Source organism: Balaenoptera musculus, chromosome 10 (assembly GCF_009873245.2).
Source record: "Balaenoptera musculus isolate JJ_BM4_2016_0621 chromosome 10, mBalMus1.pri.v3, whole genome shotgun sequence".
Lineage (NCBI taxonomy): Eukaryota > Metazoa > Chordata > Mammalia > Artiodactyla > Balaenopteridae > Balaenoptera > Balaenoptera musculus.
Genome location: NC_045794.1, coordinates 96,281,747 through 96,301,687, shown reverse-complemented (window position 1 = coordinate 96,301,687; position 19,941 = coordinate 96,281,747). Strand labels below are relative to the sequence as shown.

Sequence of the window (19,941 nt, the reverse complement as noted above, 5' to 3'; positions counted from 1 at the left end):
ATGTGCCACATCTTCATTTAATTTTTTAACATAAAACATCAAGTTAGAAATAACTCCCCACCCCTCCGTGTAGTTCTGATCATGTCACTCGCCTGGGTAATGTGGTAGTTACAGACCACTCTGGCCTCCATGGTTTCTGATGAGAAATCTGCTGCCATTCAAATTGTTTTTCCTCTGGCTGCTTTCAAGTTTTTTTCTGTGTTTTTAGTTTTCAAAAGTCTAATTCTGATGTATCCTGGGGTGAACTGCTTTGGGTTTAACTTGTTTGGGGTTTGCTCAGCTTCTTCAATCTCTGAAGACTTATGTCTCTTGCCAAATTTGGGAAGTTTTAAGTACTTTTCCAACCCATCTTTTTCCTCTCCTTCCAGGGCTTGGATGACACGATGTTAAACTTTTTTGTGGGTGGAGGTGACCTTGTAATGGTGAAAGTCCTGACACCTCACCAGTCCTCCCCGTGACACCACCTCAGCGGGGGGAGGGGGGAATCTCCTTACTGCTAGAGGGGGTGTAAGTCCAGGCTCCGCACTTGGTCTCCACTTATTCCTTGGATTGGGGGCAGCTTCCTACTTGGCCTTCTTTGACACCACCTGGCAGGGGTGTTGGGGTGCTTCATTACAGTCTTGTAAGGGTGAAAGTCTAGACTCCCACTTGGCCTTTCCTGTTGGGGGTGGGGCTTTCACCGTGCTGTCTGGCTGGAGTAGAATGATTACTGTCTTAAGTTTTTTCTCTTGCTAGGCCGCCCTTTTCCTGGTCCTGTGGCTAGCGAGAGTAGGTTTTGTTGGGGCTTTTTTGTCCGCTTCCATTGGCATTTCCAGGTTGCCAGCTTCTTCAGCTCCAAGTCTGGGATGTAAGAGGCAAAAAGGAAACTCGGGGGACTCGCCACTGTGTCATTCTTTGGGTTCCAAGGTCCCTAGCCAGTCTGCCACCTTCCCTCCACCTTTCAGAACCTACTTATGTAAGGTCCAGAGTGTTTAGTTGTACTTAGTGGGAAGAACAGAGAAAAGTGTCTTCCCCGGCTCCTCAGATGCAGGCCCTGTCCCCCGCCCCCCCCCCCAAGTCTCATGATCCCCACGTGAACACCCTGGTCCCACCACATCAGACCACTTGTAGTCCCTTGAACTTGTCACGCTCTTAGATGACCTTCCTTGTCTGCCTGTGGTGTTTCTATTCCATTCATTTGGGTTTTCTCTGTAAAATCTACCCATACAGTTCACACACTCTTTCCTCAGGCAGAATTTTGCCTCTTCTGTCTTACGTAGCACTTTAAATTACCTCTACAACTATGCTTCCATCTTGTATTGTGATTATTTGTCTTTTTCCCTGACCAGACCCTGAGCTGCCTTTGAGGGCTGGGACTCCATCCTGTACATCCTTGTCCTCAGTAACTAGCACAGTAGTTGCTTAAGAAGTATTTATTAGATAGATGGATGAATGGACGTAGTTCTGATTTCCCACCTGAGTTGTTAAGTGTGTTTGTTACCACACGCAGACGCAGCCCCCGCTGATGCACTGTGCGTATGCCTGCTGCTTCCACAGTGAACAGAGAAATCCAGCAGGCTTGCCTGGAAGAAGGGCTCCTTAGCCCATGGCAGTCTTGATCTCTGTTAGCTGTCCTGTGTTTATAGCCTTTGAGTTCCTCTGAATACAGAATTGGCAGTGAGCTTAATTCTAGCATAGTATGGGAGCGATCATTTTTACTATGTCAGCACCTAATAAAGTGACATTCAGACCCAGGCACCTAATAAATATTCCTTAATGATAATGATGAGAAAATGAATAGCTGGGGTTTGTTGCTATCCTCGCTGAGAGGCATTTCCAGAACTGCTTTGTGGCTCCTAGGAGGCTTTCACTTGCCTACGTGTTGAACTAAATCTGGGGCTGGTGATGGGAAAACGCTACATTCATGTGCTAGGTTGGTTGTTTTTTTTTAAGTTACTCTTTATTTATTTATTTATTTATTGGCTGCCTTGGGTCTTTGTTGCCACGCGCAGGCTTTCTCTAGTTGTGGAGCACGGGCTCTAGAGCGCAGGCTCAGTAGTTGTGGCGCACGGTCTTAGCTGGTCCACGGCATGTGGGATCTTCCCAGACCAGGGCTCGAACCCGTGTCCCCTGTGTTGGCAGGCGGATTCTTAACCGCTGCGCCACCAGGGAAGTCCCGCCAGGTTGGTTTTTCAGGCTCCTTATGTTCGCGCTTCGGTGCTAGATCAGATCACAGCGCTCCGTCTGAACAGATCACACCCAGCACAGCACCGAACTCCCCCTGGAAGTGGATGGCAGTGCGTTTTGAAAAAGGAAATTGAAACAGCTTTTGTCTTTTTAGTTCACAAATTACCTCACTTAATTAAGGTAGCAAATGTGTAAGGGGAGAAAGAAGATGGACGCTGGAGAGAGGGAACAGAGTATTAATCGGGGGTTAGAGCCAGCCAGGGGCGGGGCCCACATCTGGCACCGAAACTGTGACTAAGAGCACCACACCTCTTAGCCACTTGTGTTCATTTGATTTCCGTGGGGGGCTTGGTTATTTTTCCTTTCAGCACGTGTTTGCACACCCACCCTGTGTTCACGCAAAGCCGTGCAAGTGTTCCAGGAAACCAGCTCCCAGAGGGTGGGAGTAGAGGATCAAGTTTTGGTGCCCTCTGACACCAAAAATGTACATTCTCATAAACAACATGCAGAGTTCTTGGGTTTGCATTGGTTTGGGGGAGCTTCTCTTTCAGAAACTGCCTTCTAGGAGTTTCTGGGAAAATAAAATTTCCGAGCGAGCAGTGCCCTGGCTCCTCTGGCAAAGCATTAAGGCAGCGAGAGAGGGCGTGAGAGTCCAAGGTGAAAGCCGCCCTCCTACTCAGACACATGTTTATGGGTTAGCTTCGAGCCTTTGGGGATTCTCCACAACTAGTAGAGGCCTAAACTTTTAAATTATTTTCTGCGTTGCTGTACTTCCTTGTGTCTCATTCCCTTAGTGTGGAAGCTTGTGATTTTGACTATACATTGCCACCTGCTTCTACATCAAGAAAGCCCAGGGCTTACCTTTATCACCCCTAATCTCTTCACTAGGTTACCCTCCTCCACGGCTGCAGCTTTTAACAGAGCTGGCCAGACACATATAGGAGTGCCCTTTCCACCCCAAACCCCGACCTACCGAGAGCACTGGCTGCCCCAGCTCCAGGCTTCCCCAGATGGGCCCGGGAAGCGCCTTCCAGGAGTCCTGACTGAAGCCCGCACAAGATGGGCCATTGCTCCCTCTTCCTTTCGCATGTTGGAAGTGGCTCTTGAAATCGCTGAACTTGCTGTCAGAGAGCAGAATTAGACGTGGGGAGAGAGCAGCACAAAGTGAGTGGGCTCTTCAAGGGCTGATAGAAGCCTACACACCTGTCACAAAGGGGGAAAGAGAGACAGAGCTGGACCTGGGTTGGGGTCCACCACTCGGTGAGTGACCTCACAGGTTACTGCAGTGTTAGTTTCCTCACATATAGAATTGGAATAGTGGTACCTACCTCATGGTTTTTAAGAGGATTCAATGAGATTATAATGTTGTTGTTATAAAATGAAACCGTCTTTTGGGATCAGTAATTATTGTTTTGAATTCTTTTCTTGGTCTTCATTTCTGGTTCTTTTGCCCAAGCTCTGAGCAGCTAGTGAACTGCTCTGGTCTTCTCATCCACCTCCAGGCTCGTCTCCTAGTGTCAGTGCTGAAGGCTGCACCTTAAGCTCCATGGTGAGCCCCAGGTTTGAAACCGTGGCTTTGTGTACCTGCAGTCACTTTGCACCCCTCTTCTGAGCCTTCCTTACACCTGTTTGTGCTCAGTACTGTGGTCGAGCTGGCCTTTCCACATGGCCTGCCCTCAGCCCTACATCTAAGCGTTGCAGGTCATTGAAGCCTCCTTGCCTCCCATCCAACAGGGTCATTCTTCTCCACTTTTTGAAGAAATTAAGGAACCGACCCAGAGGAGGGAAGGAACTCTGACTTGAGGGTGAGAGAGAATTAGGTTATGATCCTATTCTGCCACTTGCTGCCTTTCCTGCCCTTTCTGAGCCTGTCCTCATCTGTACAGTGGGATATTACACACCACATGGAGTCATTAGGAGTATTCAATTAGGTAACATTTTAAAGTATTTAGAACCGTGCCCACCACAGAAGGTAGGCATCCTCGCTGTTACGCAGAGATTTCCTTAACTCGATGGAAGCAGGCAGTCACGTACAGTACAGCCGGTTCACCTGTCGCTTACCCCCACTCATGGTGCAACACCCTCGTTGTACATGAAGATGCTGCACTCCCCTTCCATCAAGAAATTCTGCGCTTTGTGAGTTGTTTTTCCAGAAGCTGGATCTGTGCCTTACCCCTTAGGATAGCCAGTGTAGGTCGTTGCATGCTGACTGGTGTTTAGCCAGCTTGTCTGTGACCGTGGTGTAGGAACTAGCTGGCCCGTGTGGGAATCTAACCCCTGATTCAACCAAATCACTGCGCGTGATGACAGCAGCACCCTAAATGTGTTGGTGAGGGCGCCACTGGCTGCAGAGCCCTTCACTCTCCTTCGGTTGTCACAGGAGTTCTGGGAGGTGGGCGGACTTGACTCTACAGAAGAAGAAAATGAGACCTGGAAAGCAGTCATTCCCCGTGTCACACCAGCAGTAACTGGTAGAACCCAGGACAGGCATGCACATGTCTTGCTTTTATATCTGGGACTTCTGTGAAGTTTTGAACTGAGATGAGAGCCTAATTCTGGCTGTACAAATGAAAGTTTAGAGCTCACAGAATCCTCTAGTTTTCCTGTCACCAGTGTACACTTTGTATCCATTCCTTATAGAATATTCATTAATTCATTGAATGACTTATGTGCTCTCCATGGCGGGGGTACTGTCAGAAAGAAGTAGGCAAACACCCTGCCGTGCCCTGAGGAGCTTATTGTAATGGTAGGAGGCTGGCAATAAATAGAGAGAGATGCAGTATGACCATCCAGGGTGTCAGGCGGTGATGAGCCGTGGAGAAAACTAAGGCAGAAAGGCAGCTGGGGGTGGGGTGGGGCGGACACTGAGTTTTGCTTTGATTCTTAGTGCTTCTCGTCTCATCCGTGTGATCAGCGCTCCTAGAGCAAGGTTGTGTGTTCATTCCCTGCTGGTCCATCACACCCTGCATATCAGGACTTTTGGAGGCTGATTTTGGAGTTGAACCAGCTTTACTCAGTAGAAGCAGGTGCAGGGGTTGTCTGCTTACCCACTGAGATGCCAAGACCTTCAGATTAGAGCTGGGATGGCCTGGGTCGTGCTTTGGAATGCTCTGGTAGGTTGGGGAGGGAGCCTGTGCTGGTTTTCCTTAGAGATTATTTGTTAAATCTAGCACTCCCCCTGCCGTTAGAAGATAGGGTACTTCCAACTGATCTTTTAAAATGATAGTTTCTTTTTTACTTTAATATTAGAAAAAAAAAAAAACTTAAAGAAAAAAAGAAGTACTGCAGTGACATTTGGAGCTTTCTTCGGGGACTGTTGCTGCTGAGGCCCAGCCCCTGGGGGGTGGGATGTGGGGAGGAAGTGCAAAGGCCCAGGCAGGCTAGGGTCATATCTGTGCTCTGGCTACTTTTAGCGTCTCCTTACCCCTGCACTCCTACCACAGCCAGCAGCCCAGCAAAAGTTATCTCCACACACAGTTTCACAGCTGCTCTGAAATTCTAGGGCAGCAGAAGTGAAACTGACCACGGTCTTACGAATTTCTCTCTTACTGCTGTTGTTCCCTACTTGAAGTGAGTCAGGCCTTTTCCCCTCTCATCCTCAGGGTGTCCCAACTCGTTATCTGCTGAGTTTTTGACACAGACTCTCTTCACGGCGCTGCATTTGTAGAGGGTCCTGCTTTGGTCTCCCCACCCTTGGTGTGCTTTGCTGAGTTGCGAGCTATGGCCATGTGATGGTAGCCCCAGAATAGAGCCGGGTCCCTGATGGGGGATACAGTGAGCCTTCTGGTCAGCTGCTGGCTGTGTGCACCAAGGTTAACCATACAATCATGGTGAAGTTCTTTTAGTCCTTCAAGATGAAATTCAAGTTAATTTTAGCAGCACTATTAATACCAGCTGAACCGAAGAAGGAAATGGCACCCAAGTAGATGCATGTCTTTTTTTTTTTTTTTAGAAATTCACGTTCTTTTATTTATTTATTTATTTATTTATGACCGTGTTGAGTCTTCGTCTCTGTGCGAGGGCTTTCTCTAGTTGCGGCAAGTGGGGACCACTCTTCATCGCGGTGCGCAGGCCTCTCACCATCGCGGCCTCTCTTGTTGCGGAGCACAGGCTCCAGACGCGCAGGCTCAGTAATTGTGGGTCACGGGCTCAGTAATTGTGGCTCACGGGCCCAGTTGCTCCGTGGCATGTGGGATCTTCCCAGACCAGGGCTCGAACCCGTGTCCCCTGCATTGGCAGGCAGATTCTCAACCACTGCGCCACCAGGGAAGCCCAATGCATGTCTTTTTGGTTTAACTGCCTCATTCAAACAGTTCGGTCACTTTGTGATTTCTGATGAGGTTGGAGAAGGAAAGTGGGTGGACCCAACTTGCAGCTCTGCTCTGTGTCCCGGTCTCCCCGAGAGTAAAGGGAGGCCCAGTGGGCATTCTTGGAGAGTTGACTGCTCCATAAGGATTATATTAAAGTTATATTCCGTGGGTGCACCTTATAGAGCCCAAGCTTAGGCAGTGACTCTTTCCATTAGGAACAAAGTAACCAGAATTGTTTTGATGGGGTAGCTGAACCATAAAGATATGTGCTTACTCAGGTGCCGTTTTCTTCTTCACTTCAGCTGATATTAATAGTACTGCTAAAATTAACTTGAATTTAAGATACCTTCTCCACTGTAAATTGTAGCAGTAGACATGATGCTTCACTATAAAGTAATTCTTTTATGATTCTTCTCCCAACAGCTTTGAAAAGTCCAGCTGCATTTCATGAGCAGAGAAGGAGCTTGGAGCGGGCCAGGGTAAGGCACCTTGCTTCCCAAGGATTCCTAAGAGCATTTTCAAAGCCCGTTGTGCTGCTGTCATCTTCCTTCCAGTCTAGCGTTGCCTCCAGGGTCAGCCCTGGCCTTACGGTTCTAAATAGAAAGCTCTGGCTTTTCTGCTTCATCCCCACCCCAGCGTCTCCCAGTGTGATGATATGGGCCATGATCAGAATGAGTTTCCTCCTTTAGTACATTCAAGGGTATGTAATGGTCACCTCCCTTCTTTTGGTTTGGAGACCACTAGTATTTCCCCATCTTTAAATTCCACTTAGCCTTTTGTAGCTGTTAGGACACGACCACCAGCCACGGAAAAGCTTGCTGAGTGGTGGTCCCTTCTGTCTGGCCACACTGCCCACACCTCTCCAGAATGGGCATGGAAACCTTACTGGTCTCCGTGTGCCTCTGAGCAGCCAGGGTCCACTTGAGGCCGTGGAAGCAGAAGCTGGGTCCCTCCGAGCTCAGGTTCACACTGCAGCACCTGGCTTGTTGCCCTGTCCCCCTCAGTTTCAGTTCCCTCGGGGGCCTCAGGGGATATTCTGCTGCCCAGTGTGGGCGGAGATGGGGAAGTCGCCAGAACATGCTTCCCCCTCTCAGCCCCTTCACAGACAAGGGAAGAGAACCTCCCCAGCTGGAGGATCATAGGCCGGGGCTCCCTAAGACCCACAGCTCTTTCAGAGACTCTGAAGTATTTACCTCCAAGACTTATCTTACTATCTCTGTCTTTATTTTATTTTTAACAAATTTCTAAGGAAAATTATGATTAACTCTTAGAGTGAGTGGGAAGAATGAGGTCACAGGTCCTGGGAACCAAAGGAGTGACCAGCTGCACTGTTTCAGTGGCTGGGAGGACGAGAGAGCACAGCAGGGAGAGAAGGAATGCCATCGCCTGTGCCCTCAACCCAGTCTTAAGACTTGGCACCATTTCCTGGCCTGCTTCTCCAAGGCAAGGAGTAAATATGAACTAATGAGTACAGCTACTAGTTTATTGAGTTCTTTTATATGTGAAATTATACCCTTTTCTTGTTTATGTTCACGTCAGCTCTTATGAATTAGGTGTTATTATCTTTATCTTAATAGATGCAGCTAAGAGAGGTTAACTAACTTGCCCAGCTAGTAAGTGGCAAGCTTACTGGGATTTACACCTTGGTGTGTGGACTCCAGGTGTTTTCTTCATCAGTACCGTATGCCTCCCTCTGCTGTCTGTGAAGACCTGCAGTGTACGACACCTCTTCTGCCGTCTTCTCTGGCAGCCATGGCAGTACTTCTGCCCACTGCAGATGGGTGATAGACGCTGAACCCACGGCCACTGTGAGCCATCTCCTGGAGAGCTCAGCACCACCTTGGGGCTGGCACAGAGCTGACCAGTCAGAGCACCAAGGCCAGTCCAAGGAGCAAGTCTTTACCTTGCTGCAGGCATGCAGTATGCTCTGATACTTTATTTTCTATTCAATTCTACTCTACCCTACTTTGTCTTGTCCTGTCCTGTCTTGTCCTATCCTACCCTATCCTGTGCTGGTCCTGACCCACTAATGGTCTTGACCTATGGTTTGTAAAATTCTGGTGCAAAGGTTAAGAGCACAGGCTCTAGAGTCAGACAAATCCGGAGTCACATATACATTATAACGTGAGAGCCGGGCAGTGGGCTGGCTCTGGGACTGTTGAGGGAATGGTTTAATTTGCTTGCTGTCTCAGAAGTGCAGAAATGAGGACATGAGACTTTAAGGAACTAGAGCTATGACACCATGTATCAAAATTAGTACTCTACTTGGCAGCCATTCAGAGTGAATGGAAAATGCTCATGCTATCAGGCAATGCCAAGTTTTTTGAAATAAGGTATAAAATTATATTCAGTATGATTACAGCTTTGCAAAATTAAACTTATCTTTTGCATGGAAGAATGATTAGAAACAAATATCCCCACATACTAACGGTGGATGATTAAAAATTTTTATTGTGGTTTTACTTTCTAATTTTCTGAATTTTCTTTGGTGAACATAACATATATTACTTTTATGATAGTAAAAGTAATAGATTAAAAATATATTGGTAGTCCAGCCTCAGAGCGACAAATGGTCTTGACAGATGGATGATGCCCTTGGCAGGTGCGCTGAAAGTGGACACATCCTTCAGGCCTCAGGACCCTGCAGTCTCCAGGCTGAGGTCGTGGGGGCTGCAGAGGTGACCCACTAAAGGCACGGCTGCTTTTTGGTCCTGTTCATGCCATAAGCTTGTGACCTGGATCTGAGAGCTGCTTGGTGTGTTTTTTCTATAGACAGAGGACTACCTGAAGCGGAAGATTCGTTCCCGGCCGGAGAGATCGGAGCTGGTCAGGATGCACATTTTGGAAGGTGTGTTAGATTGGAAATGCTTCTTCATCTAAACCCTCGTTCTCACTGTTTTCACCCCTGCACCACCCACGTTTCGTCTTCCCTCTTTTTCATCACTCCCATTTCTGTTGACAGTGTAAGCCAGAGCCTTAACGCAGTAAAACGGCAGTGCTGTGGGCACCACCACTGGTTTTTGGGAATTCCCAAAGAAGCACAGTCACATTCTCTTGGGGTGGCTTTCCTTTTTCTATGGCCATGTGGTGGCCCTGGATCTCATAAAACCTCGGTATGAAATCCTTTCCTCCAACTCTGTTTTTAAATGTGTTTACTTTCTGTTTTCATTCATTCATTCGTCTATCCATCCATCCATTCATTCACTCACTCAGTATTTACAGCAGCACCTGTGAAGTACAAGCAGGATCATCCCAGATGTACTCCACCTGCCCACACACACTTGTTTCCTCATTCTAGGGAAGGAAAGGTTTTGGCTTGAGTCTATTCATTTTTTGTTTGGTTTTGAAACCACTTTGGGGTTGGAAGAAGACTTTCCTAGACTGAACCCCACACTTCGCAGAGGAAGACACTGAGGCCCAGAGCAGGGAGGAGAATTGTCCCCATAACTCAGCGAGCTTGAGGGAGAGGAGACACCACCCATTGCCTGGTGCCCTTTCAGCTCTGGCTCCACCTCAGAGAGTCGTCTGGGCCAGCCTGCGCCTAGTGACCATTGTTGCGTGTGACCACACACTGTCCACAGCGGGGCCCCCTTCTTCTATCCTTGTGAAACTTCAAGCCGGGCCACCGTACTCTGCCTGGGACGTGATTTGCATTCTCATGGTCTCTACTCCTTCCCCAGAGGGAAGGGGAGCTGCTCTGGAGTTCCCAGGGCAGAACCAGCTCATTCCTATATCCTCCTGCACTCCATTCTCTCCCATGGGCAGAGACCTCGGCCGAGCCTTCCCTGCAGGCCAAGCAGCTGAAGCTGAAAAGAGCCAGGCTGGCCGATGACCTCAACGAGAAGATTGCGCAGAGGCCTGGCCCCATGGAGCTGGTGGAGAAGAATATCCTGCCTGTGGAGTCTAGCCTGAAGGAAGCCATCATTGGTGAGGAGGCCCGGCCACCACGTGTGGACTTGCAGGCGGGGCGCAGAGGGAATGGGCTCTGGACCGCTTGCTCCCTGACTGCCTGCTTAGCCTTGGGGGAGCCGAGGTACAGAGTATGAGAGCCTGATAAACGGGTCCTATGAGCCTGGGACAGCACCAGTGGCCTCACAGATCAGCGCCGTGCCAAAGTAACTACGTCAGTGACAGAGAGGCCTCTGGCCACTTCCCATCTCTGTGAGCGCAGGGGCTTGTCCCTCTTTCCCGGAGAAGGTAGATAGATGTTGGGGTTGGTGTGTGTGAGCACGTGCAGACGCTGGGACCTTGAAACTATACCTGCGGTTTCTTTTCATTAGTGAGATCTCTTCTTGGAGCCTGGCACTCTCCTCAGATAGTTCACTCAGTAAAGGTCGATTGATCCAAGCAGTGTGCTAGGTGCTAGGGCCACAGCCCCACAAGGCAGACCAAGCCCCTCGTCCTTACGGAGCTCAAGCCCAGGAGCAGATACAGGCAAGGAAATAGGCGAGAGTGAGATGGAGGGCCGCCCACCCCAGCCCCGACAGGGGGCATCGGCGTCAGAAGAGGTGAGGCCCAGATGGGGGTGCAGGGTGAGTGGGAATTAAAGCGTATGCAGCGGGCAGAAGGAGCAGCCTGCACGTGGAGCTGGACGCGGGTGTCGAGATGCGAGGGGGGAGGCCACAGAGTCCAGGACATGCAGGGCCTCATGTGCCATGCTCAGGCGTTCAGACATGATTCCCTCAGACTTTGGTAACTGTTGGTACAGACATGTTTCTTTTGCTGCCGCAGGCCTGAGACCTGCCCCCGGGAAGCAGCCGTGCCTTCAGGAGGCTCAGGTGCTCTCGCCGTAGAAGTGAGCTAGGTCTCTGGGCAGGGCAGGGGAGGGCACAGGAGTAGGCCCAAAGCAGGCCACGTTGGGCCCGAGCCCTGGCCCAGAGGAGACCGGTTTCTGGGGCCTCATCTGCACCCGCAGAGGCGGTGGCTCCGAGCTGGAGGCTGGCAGCCCGTGCCCCGGCCGCCCTCTTCCCCTTTAATTCCCTGCTTTGCCCTGGCGTTCACTTCACCTCGTGTCAGTGTTTTCCTACCCGGATCTTCAGCAGATTCCACGACAGCGTTTGGGCCAAGGTCAGTTCTGGACTCTGCAGCCGGCCCAGATCTGGTAGATGTTTGCGGGGAGTCAGCCACGCGCCAGGCCTGTGTGAGTCCTGCCGTTACAGAGACGAACGGAATATGCCGCTGCTGCCCTCAGAGAACTCGGTCTGACGGGAGAAGGCTGCCGTGGGCACGAGTGATTTCTGAGTCTAGCTCCCAGGCACGTGTGGCGCCACATAGTTAGAAAGACCAGGGCCCTGTGACATTGTAGCCAAGTCACCTGCTGTTCGGGACAGTTTGCAGGCTCCCAGGTGATGATGGCTGTGAAGGGCCCGGCACAGTCCTGGGCGCCCGGGGAGACTCGGGGAAGGGCTGCTGCTGTTGGCAGTGACGTTCGTTACAGACCAGCTGGCGGCTCTGTCGTGGCCAGTGTAGGGCGGCAGGTGTGTGGCAGGGGCAGCCAGAGCCCAGCCGAGACGGGCGTCTCTCAGGGACGCGGACGGCGGTGGGGCTGACGGCACGTTTGGGGCCCACCTGGAGACTGAGTCGGTTTGCCAAGTAGAGAGGGTGCAGAGGGACATCGCAGGCAGAGGGGACAGCGTGGGCAGTGTGGCCTGGAGCCCTGGCGGAATACAGCTTGTCTGAGGCCTGGGAAGTAGCTGTTTGGAACGAGGTCGTCACTGGTGACTGGGGAGAAAGGAGCACTCGCCGGCAGTGAGTGTGCAGGTCAAGGAGTGAGCAGGAGGCGAGGCAGTGGTGATGGCAAACGTGGTCCATCTGTTCAGGAGGAGAGTGGAGAGCAGAGAGAGGGAGACAGTGGTCAAGGAGGATGTTTAGGGCTGAGAGGAAGGAGTCAGAGGAGAGGCCGAGGAGGCGGGGGATGGAGGGGGAGGCAGAGCTGGGTGCGCGCCGGGATGGGAGGGGCTTCGCAGACGGCCTCCGCCTCCCTGACTCCACCGCGCACCCACCCGCGGCCATCTGCTCACACACGCGCCGCCAGCTGATCGTCGGAGTCACGCCCGGCCTCCCCTCAGCATCCACGTTTCCCGCCAGCAGAGCAGCGGCTGGGCTCCAGGGTGCCTGGCCCGTGAACTCCTGCCGGGCAGGACCCCATCCGGGCCGCCCTGGCTGCGGGAGACGGGTGGGCCCCGCAGTGACCTGGCCTGACCGGCCCTGGGGCCGCTGCGGCGTGGCCAGCAGCTTCCTCAGGCCGGGCTGAGGCGGGGGTGGACCCGCAGCTCCTCCATCCTGAGTCCCATTGTCCTGTGGCTGCTGTGCCATGGCAGGTCCCCTCTCTGGGAGCAAGAGGCTGTGGGAGGGCACCTAGACCTAGCGTGACCGGCGAGAAGGGCCCACTGTCAGTGAGCTGCGTCCCCTCCGCACTCCTTGCGGGCCCCTGGGAGGGCGGGTGAGGGGGTGGGGGACAAGCTCAGGGGCGTCCTGCCAGGTCCCAGGGGCAGAGGGCCTCGGGTCATGGCCCTGGAGCGGGGGAGGGTCTGCTGGGAGAGTTCCAGGCTTGCTCCTGTTCCTCATCTGTGGTCTTCCCGCCGCGGCAGCGTCCCCGGCATGGCCGCCGGCTCACCTCTGCGCCACTGCCTCTTTCCCCGTGTGGACAGTGCCGGTGCAGAACTTCTCCCCTGACCGTGCTGGCGGCGGGGTTGTGACAGGAGTCTTTTGAAATGCCCTGCCTGCCCCGTCCCCTTCTTTCCTTCCCTCTACATCTGGGATTCCCACGCCGGGTCCCCGCTTCTCCCGCCTCTCCCACCCAGCCTGGTCCCTGCCCAGGAGCGCAGGCCTGTCCCCAGGACGTGGGTCTCTGGCAGTCACTGGCTGCTGAAGGGAGGTCGCTGTCCTTCCACTGATCTGCTTCACCTGTGCAAGCAGGCGGCCCTTCTCCAGGAGGCTCTTTTGTCTGTTCCTCCTGGTCTTCGGGGAGTCAGGCAGCCCAGGGAGAAGCTGCACCTGCATAGCTGTTACCCAAACTCCTTCCGTCCCTGATCGCAGGGTCCATGAGCCTCTGGGAGAAGAGGAGAGTTTTGTGCAGCCACAGGATGGGAGTAAAGTGCCTTCAACAGCAGGGAAGCAGTGGAGGTGGAGGAGGTGGCAGGCTGTGGGGCGGGAGGGCAGACCCTGACTTGGAAGACTGAACGCAGGGTGGAGTTAAAAGCAAGGGGTTAGCAATCAGGCCTTTCCCCACCAAGGGGAGTGCTTTGATGGCCTGGTGGGACTGACTCTTCCTGGCCTTTGTTTCGGGGTCGTGATGACAAGCTTTCCTTGAGCTCTTTCGGACACAGGAGGCAGGTCGGCTGCTGGCCTCCTCCTCCCGCTGCTTGCTGGGGCCGCGGGGCCGCGGGGCCGCGGGGCAGGCGCCTCGCTGGGACAGCCTCTTCCCGTCTCACCCTGGCCTTGGCTTCCAGTGGGCCAGGTGAACTACCCGAAAGTAGCAGACAGCTCCTCCTTCGATGAGGACAGCAGCGACGCCTTATCTCCTGAGCAGCCTGCCAGCCATGAGTCCCAGTCGGTGCCGTCGCCCCTGGAAGCCCGGGTCGGCGAGCCGCTGCCCAGTGCCGCCTCTGTGTCCCCCGCTCAGGTGAGCTTGTCCGCTCCAGGTGCTTCCCCTGCTCAAGGGCCCCAGAGCTACTGGAGCGGCCCAGGAGGAGGTCCCTCGCTTGGCCAGGCGGGACGGGGAAGCCAGGAAGCGCGGCAGTGGCCCTCGTGGAGGACGCCGGCTGGGCAGCCTTGCGGGTAGATGCAGAGGCCTCCCTGCTGCCCCGTGTCCGCTCGTTCAGGACAGCCGCTTCTCCTGAGTGTGTTCAGTTCCGTGATATTTCACCACCCTCTGTCTTCCCCTTTTCTAGTTCCCTCTCCCCTTGCCACCCTGGAGGCTGTTCTTTTCATCCCTCTCGTCTTTGCCCGTCATTTGCCCCCTAACAGTGATGGCGTCCGAGGGGGTGACAGCCACCCACCTCCGGGCAGGGCAGGACAGGGACACACCACCGGCTGAAGCCTGGAGATGGCGCAGCTTCCGGGACCACGAGAAGGGGTGGGCGTGTCCTCACTTCCCCTCTTCTCCCCCAGGTCTTGTCTCAACTCCCCGTGGGCCCAGAGTCTGCAGAAACAGTCTTCCTGGCGGAGCAGCCTCCGCCGCCGCCCATCCTCGCCAACGGAACCACGGTCGCCACCGCCAAGCCCCTCCCCACGCTCATTAAGGTGCAGACCTCTAGCTGACCGCCCTCTCCTCCCCGTGCCCCTCTGAGCCCTGCCGTGACTCCGTCCCAGTGTGGGGAGTGGGGCTGGCTCTCTTCTCCTCCTGGTCGGGGACCAGCCGAGGTCACCACAGTGCTCTGGGAGATCTCCTGTTCCCTTCACGCACGCTGGCCGTCACAGCCACCGCCACCGCTCACTGAGCACCGCGGGCCGGGCTCTCACTCCTGCCCGCCGCAGAAAGACACGCCCACACGTCCCCTCTGTCCACTCACAGCCTCGTGAGGCCATGACAGAACCGAGAAGTGAGGTGACGGGCCTGAGGTCACCCAGCCGGCCGTGCCGGGTGTTTGTTGTCACTCTCTTCCTCCAAGGCCTGACCTAAGATACCTGAAGGGACAGCATTTACCGTCAACCCCACGAGACGCCCATGGGGACCTTTGTATGGGAACACGGTGCTGGACGCTGAGGTTAAGTTCAGCAGCACCAAGAGCCGGTGTCCGGTCCTCCCCGCCCGGCCAAGCTTCCTCCCTCAGCCTCTGGGACCTTGGCCCTGACTGCCGCCCTCCAGCCTGTGCTCCACGCCTGCTGGGCAGGTGCCCTTCCTTCCCGCCCGGCTTGCTTCCCATCTTGACTGATTCTCCAGTCCCGCCACACAGGCCCTGGCCCTGGCCCTGGCCCTGGCCTGGAGCCTCTGGCGGCCCACGTTCCTCTCCTGCGGCTCACAGCCTTAGCGAAGCCTTCCTGTGCCTCCAGGCGCTCCCAGGTGGTTGGCGGGGTCTCCGCCCCAGGCCTGCTCCTCCCGGTCAGTGGTGCCCTAGCGCCCTGCTGGCTCCTGGCCGCTCCCTCAGCAGCCGGCACCTCCCTTGCCTCTGCAGTCTATTCCTGATTGGCCACAGATGTCTGAGGTTTTCCCCCCAAATTCCTCCCTCAGACCTGCTCCTCGTCACACGACTGGTGCCTTCCTTTGCCCACTCCCCGTTTGCGAGAACAGTGTATGTGTGTTTATCCAACTTCCTCTTTCCCGGTAGTGCCTCGGCCTCTGTCCCAGCTCCCCAGCCCCGCCACGAACTCTCCTCCAAGCTGAGCCCCGAGCTGCCTCAGACCTGCCTCAGGTCGCGCTCCTCTCTCTGGGGGCTTTCCCTGGGCTCCCCGTCCTCTTCCCTTTCGGTGGGGTGCTCTCGGGCTGCCCTCGGCCTCGTTCTCGCGCCCTCAGCCTTGCCGCGGCCTCTCAGTGGACCCCCCTCCCTCCTCTCGGGTGCTCTCCGGTCCCAGCAGCCCCGCGCCTTCTCCCCAGCTCTCCCTACCCTGGCCAACCGCCACCTCTTCCTGACTTCTGCGAAGGGGCCACCGTTGTCACGTGCTGTTGCCGAAGCTCAAAACCGTGACCTTGTAGCTGCTTGGCTGCCACATGCTCTGTTGTCCCTTCTGCCTCGGGACAGTCGGTCACCTCCTTCCACATCCCGTCAGTGCCCACAGCGCCCTGGTCAGACCCCAGCTGAGCCCCGCATCGAGTCTCCACCCTTCCACCTGCCGTTCTCTGCTCAGGAGCCGCGAGGCCCTCCTCGCTCCTTCCCCAGCGCTCAGCGCCCTGCTTGCTCTTGCCCACACCCCCTCCACCCTCCTCACCCGGGAGACGGCCTCCCTGTGTGCCGGCCGCCCCGTCGTGAATGAACATGAGCTTCTGGAGCCCCGGGTTTGGATCCCAGTCCCTGTGCGGCCTCGAGCGCGGGGCTTCCCCGAGCCTCTTCCCTCCCTTTCGAGCAGACGGGCCGCTTCCTGGGGAGGCAGGGTTTTTGCAGGTCTGTGTGATGCGGTTTTTGTAAAGCGCCCGGTGTGGGCTGCGCGAGCTCCGTAGAACAGCTCTTTTCACCTCGTCGTCCCGTTCACTCTGTGCTCAGGGTCACAGGGAGGCTGCCTGGCCTGTGCACTCGGGCTAGAAGCTCTTTTAAGAGCAGAGCAAGTCACAAGCCCCGCCCCCATCAGCCCCCGCCCCCTCCCTGGACAGTCCTGGGCACTGAGGAGGCCTCTGATTTGGGAGGGGTGCCATCCGGCAGGGAGCGTGGACAGGGCGGGGTGGGCGGCGGGGCCTTTCCAGAAGCCGCTCGGCTGCCCCTGACGGCGCCCTCTATCTCCGGTGCCCACAGCAAAGCCAACCCAAGTCTGCCGGTGAGAAGTCGCAGCGCAGCAAGAAGGCCAAGGAGCTGAAGCCGAAGGTGAAGAAGCTCAAGTATCACCAGTACATCCCCCCGGACCAGAAGCAGGACAAGGGGGCGCCCCCCATGGACTCCTCCTACGCCAGGATCCTGCAGCAGCAGCAGCTCTTCCTGCAGCTCCAGATCCTCAATCAGCAGCAGCAGCAGCACTACAACTACCAGACCATCCTGCCCGCCCCGCCCAAGTAGGCCCCGCCCCCCCGCCCCACCCACACACACACCTGCCCGCAGGCACCCGGGACGGGCAGATGCGGGCGGCCCTGACATGAAGGACCCTTTGGTCCGGGTCCTGCCGGAGTGCCCTGTGGGCGGGGCCCTTGCCCCTTGCTCCTCTCCACCCGGCAACCCGGCCTGCCGAGGGCGGGACCTGGCGGGGGCTCATTCCTGTCCTTTCTTCCTCTCAGGCCAGCAGGGGAGGCTCTGGGAAGCGGTGGGGCCCCCCTGACGCGCAGCCTTTCCGCTACCAGCAGCAGCTCCGGCTCGGGCGCCCCTGGGCCCAGTGGGCTGGTACGTCAGAACAGCACCTCGTTGACTGGCAAGCCGGGGGCCCTGCCTGCCAACCTGGACGACATGAAGGTAGGCGGTCGCGCCCTTCCCCCTGGAGGCCTTGTGCCGTCACCAGCCTGGCCTCTCGTGGGGGCGGTCAGGTGCTCGGTCTCAGGCAGGGGAGGCGGCCGGCCCAGGACCCCGGCTGCAGGAGGCAGAGGGGAGCTGCAGCAGAGGCCCGCCTGGCCCTGGTCGTCCGCGGCATTAGCCTTGTCATCGTGGCCATCGTCATTAACGCCGCCAGCCAGTGTCTGTCCAGGGCCGCAGGGCTTACTGAGCACTTGTGCACCTCTCGTTTTCCTCAGCCTCTACAGTGCAGTGTGAGAAACGGGGAGTGTTACCCCGGCTTAAGGATGAGCAAGCAGAGGCGTCGAGGGATAGAGAGGTTTGCCTGAGGTCATGGGCCCGGCCGGCAGTAGAGCCAGGGTTCAGACTCAGGGCTCCACTACAGCACCCGCCCTTTCCATGCGGCCGGCTACTGCCCTGCTGAATCTGCTCTACAAGTGCTGCGTTGGCCTGGGAGAGAGCAGCCCACACTTGGGCCACAGGCTGCGCTCGTGCCCTGGGCTTTGGAGGGTGGCAGACGCCCCAGGCCTGGCCTGTTTTCTCTGCCCTGATCAGAAAGGGGAGTGGATCACATTCTCCCTGGAGAGTTTGTCCTCTGAACCAGTCTGCTCCCTCCCTAGCAAGATGCAGCCCTTTTGGGGGGAGCTGGACACGGGCCTCAGAGTCCTTCAGACCCGGCTCTAACTCCTAGCTCTGCCCATCACCAGCTGTGTGATCTTGAAGAAGTTATTTCACTTTCATGAGCTCAGTTTTCTCATCTGTAAAATCCAGTCAGTTCAATTAAGTATTTATTCAGCACCAGGCACCACGCCCCCAGTGTGAGGACGGCGGGGAGGAGGGGACCAGCCTGGCAGATGCACGTCTCGCCCCCCAGGGCTGTGGGAGGCTCAGGTGGTTGATGCACCCGAAGTGGCCATTGGGGTCCAGACAGACGAGGACTGCCCGGCTCTCTACCCCCTTGCAGGTGGCAGAGCTGAAGCAGGAGCTGAAGTTGCGGTCACTGCCCGTCTCGGGCACCAAGACAGACCTGATTGAGCGCCTGCGCGCCTACCAGGAGCAAGTCAGTCCCACCGCTGGAGCACCCAAGGCCCCCACCGCTGCCTCCATCCTGCCCAAGGCTGGCGAGGTGGTGGTAGCCTTCCCCGCGGCCCGGCTAAGCACAGGGCCCACCCTGGTGGCAGCGGGCCTGGCCCCGGCTGAGGTGGTGGTGGCCACGGTGACCAGCAATGGAGTGGTGAAGTTTGGCAGCACGGGCTCCACACCCCCTGTGTCTCCCACCCCCTCAGAGCGTTCACTGCTCAGCACAGGCGACGAGAACTCCACGCCCGGGGACACCTTTGGCGAGATGGTGACGTCGCCAGTGACCCAGCTCACCCTGCAGGCCTCGCCGCTGCAGATCCTTGTAAAGGAGGAGGGCCCCCGCGCTGGGTCCTGCTGTCTCAGCCCTGGGATGCGGGCAGAGCTGGAGGGGCGTGACAAGGACCAGATGCTTCAGGAAAAGGACAAGCAGATCGAGGAGCTGACCCGCATGCTCCGGCAGAAGCAGCAGCTGGTGGAGTGGCTCAGGCTGCAGCTGGAGCAGGAGAAGCGGGCCCAGCAGCCCACGCCAGCCCCGGCCCCGGCCCCGGCCACGCTTGGTGCCGCAGTGAAGCAGGAGAACAGCCTTGCCAGCTGCCAGCTGAGCAGGCAGCCCCCGGGCCCTGATCACCCCTTCGGCCCCAGCCTCGCGGGCCCCACTGCCCACCATGTAGACACTTGTACCCTGGTGCCCTCGGCCGTGGTGGTGAAGCAGGAAGCTGTGCTGCCCGAGCCTGAACCAGTCCCGGCCCAGGTCACTCTTGGCCCCTCAGTGAAGCAGGAGAACAGCCTTGCCAGCTGCCAGCTGAGCAGGCAGCCCCCGGGCCCTGATCACCCCTTCGGCCCCAGCCTCGCGGGCCCCGCTGCCCACCATGTAGACACTTGTACCCTGGTGCCCCCGGCCGTGGTGGTGAAGCAGGAAGCCGTGCTGCCCGAGCCTGAACCAGCCCTGGCCCCGCAGCTGCTTCTGGGCCCACAGGGCCCCAGCCTCATCAAGGGGGTCACACCTCCCACGCTCCTCACTGACTCCACAGGGACCCACCTTGTCCTCACCGTGACCAATAAGAATGCAGACGGCCCTGGCCTGGCCAGCGGGAGCCCCCAGCAGGTACCTGGGTGTGGGAGGGGCAGGAGCCCCAGGAGGGTGTGAAGGCACTCTTCGTGACAGCGCCCTGTGCACCAGGCTCCCCCGTGGCCGGGTGGGTTATGCTCGCTTCCTTTAATCTTCCCTTCAACCCTCCGAAACTAGGGATCGCCATCCCGGTGTCACCCAGGAAGGTGCTCAGAGTTGAAAAGGTTGAGGCACCTGTGTGAGGCCCCCA

The 19,941-nt window shown here is 56.3% G+C and overlaps 1 protein-coding gene across 10 annotated transcripts in view; it reads left to right on the top strand.

The window, feature by feature from the left end:
* Nucleotides 1–19,941, top strand: part of MRTFA (myocardin related transcription factor A) — a 180,195-nt gene that overhangs the window by 154,733 nt on the left and 5,521 nt on the right. For 6 of the 10 annotated variants that reach the window (XM_036866136.1, XM_036866131.1, XM_036866138.1 and 3 more), the window contains 8 exons: nucleotides 6,900–6,955; nucleotides 9,249–9,324; nucleotides 10,242–10,403; nucleotides 13,928–14,100; nucleotides 14,589–14,720; nucleotides 16,862–17,115; nucleotides 17,335–17,506; nucleotides 18,507–19,727. In XM_036866136.1, the coding sequence (XP_036722031.1) occupies nucleotides 6,900–6,955; nucleotides 9,249–9,324; nucleotides 10,242–10,403; nucleotides 13,928–14,100; nucleotides 14,589–14,720; nucleotides 16,862–17,115; nucleotides 17,335–17,506; nucleotides 18,507–19,727 (2,246 nt within the window). The remainder of the gene's footprint in view (nucleotides 1–6,899; nucleotides 6,956–9,248; nucleotides 9,325–10,241; nucleotides 10,404–13,927; nucleotides 14,101–14,588; nucleotides 14,721–16,861; nucleotides 17,116–17,334; nucleotides 17,507–18,506; nucleotides 19,728–19,941) is intronic. The other 4 variants (XM_036866137.1, XM_036866140.1, XM_036866135.1 and 1 more) reach the window with 3 other exon arrangements.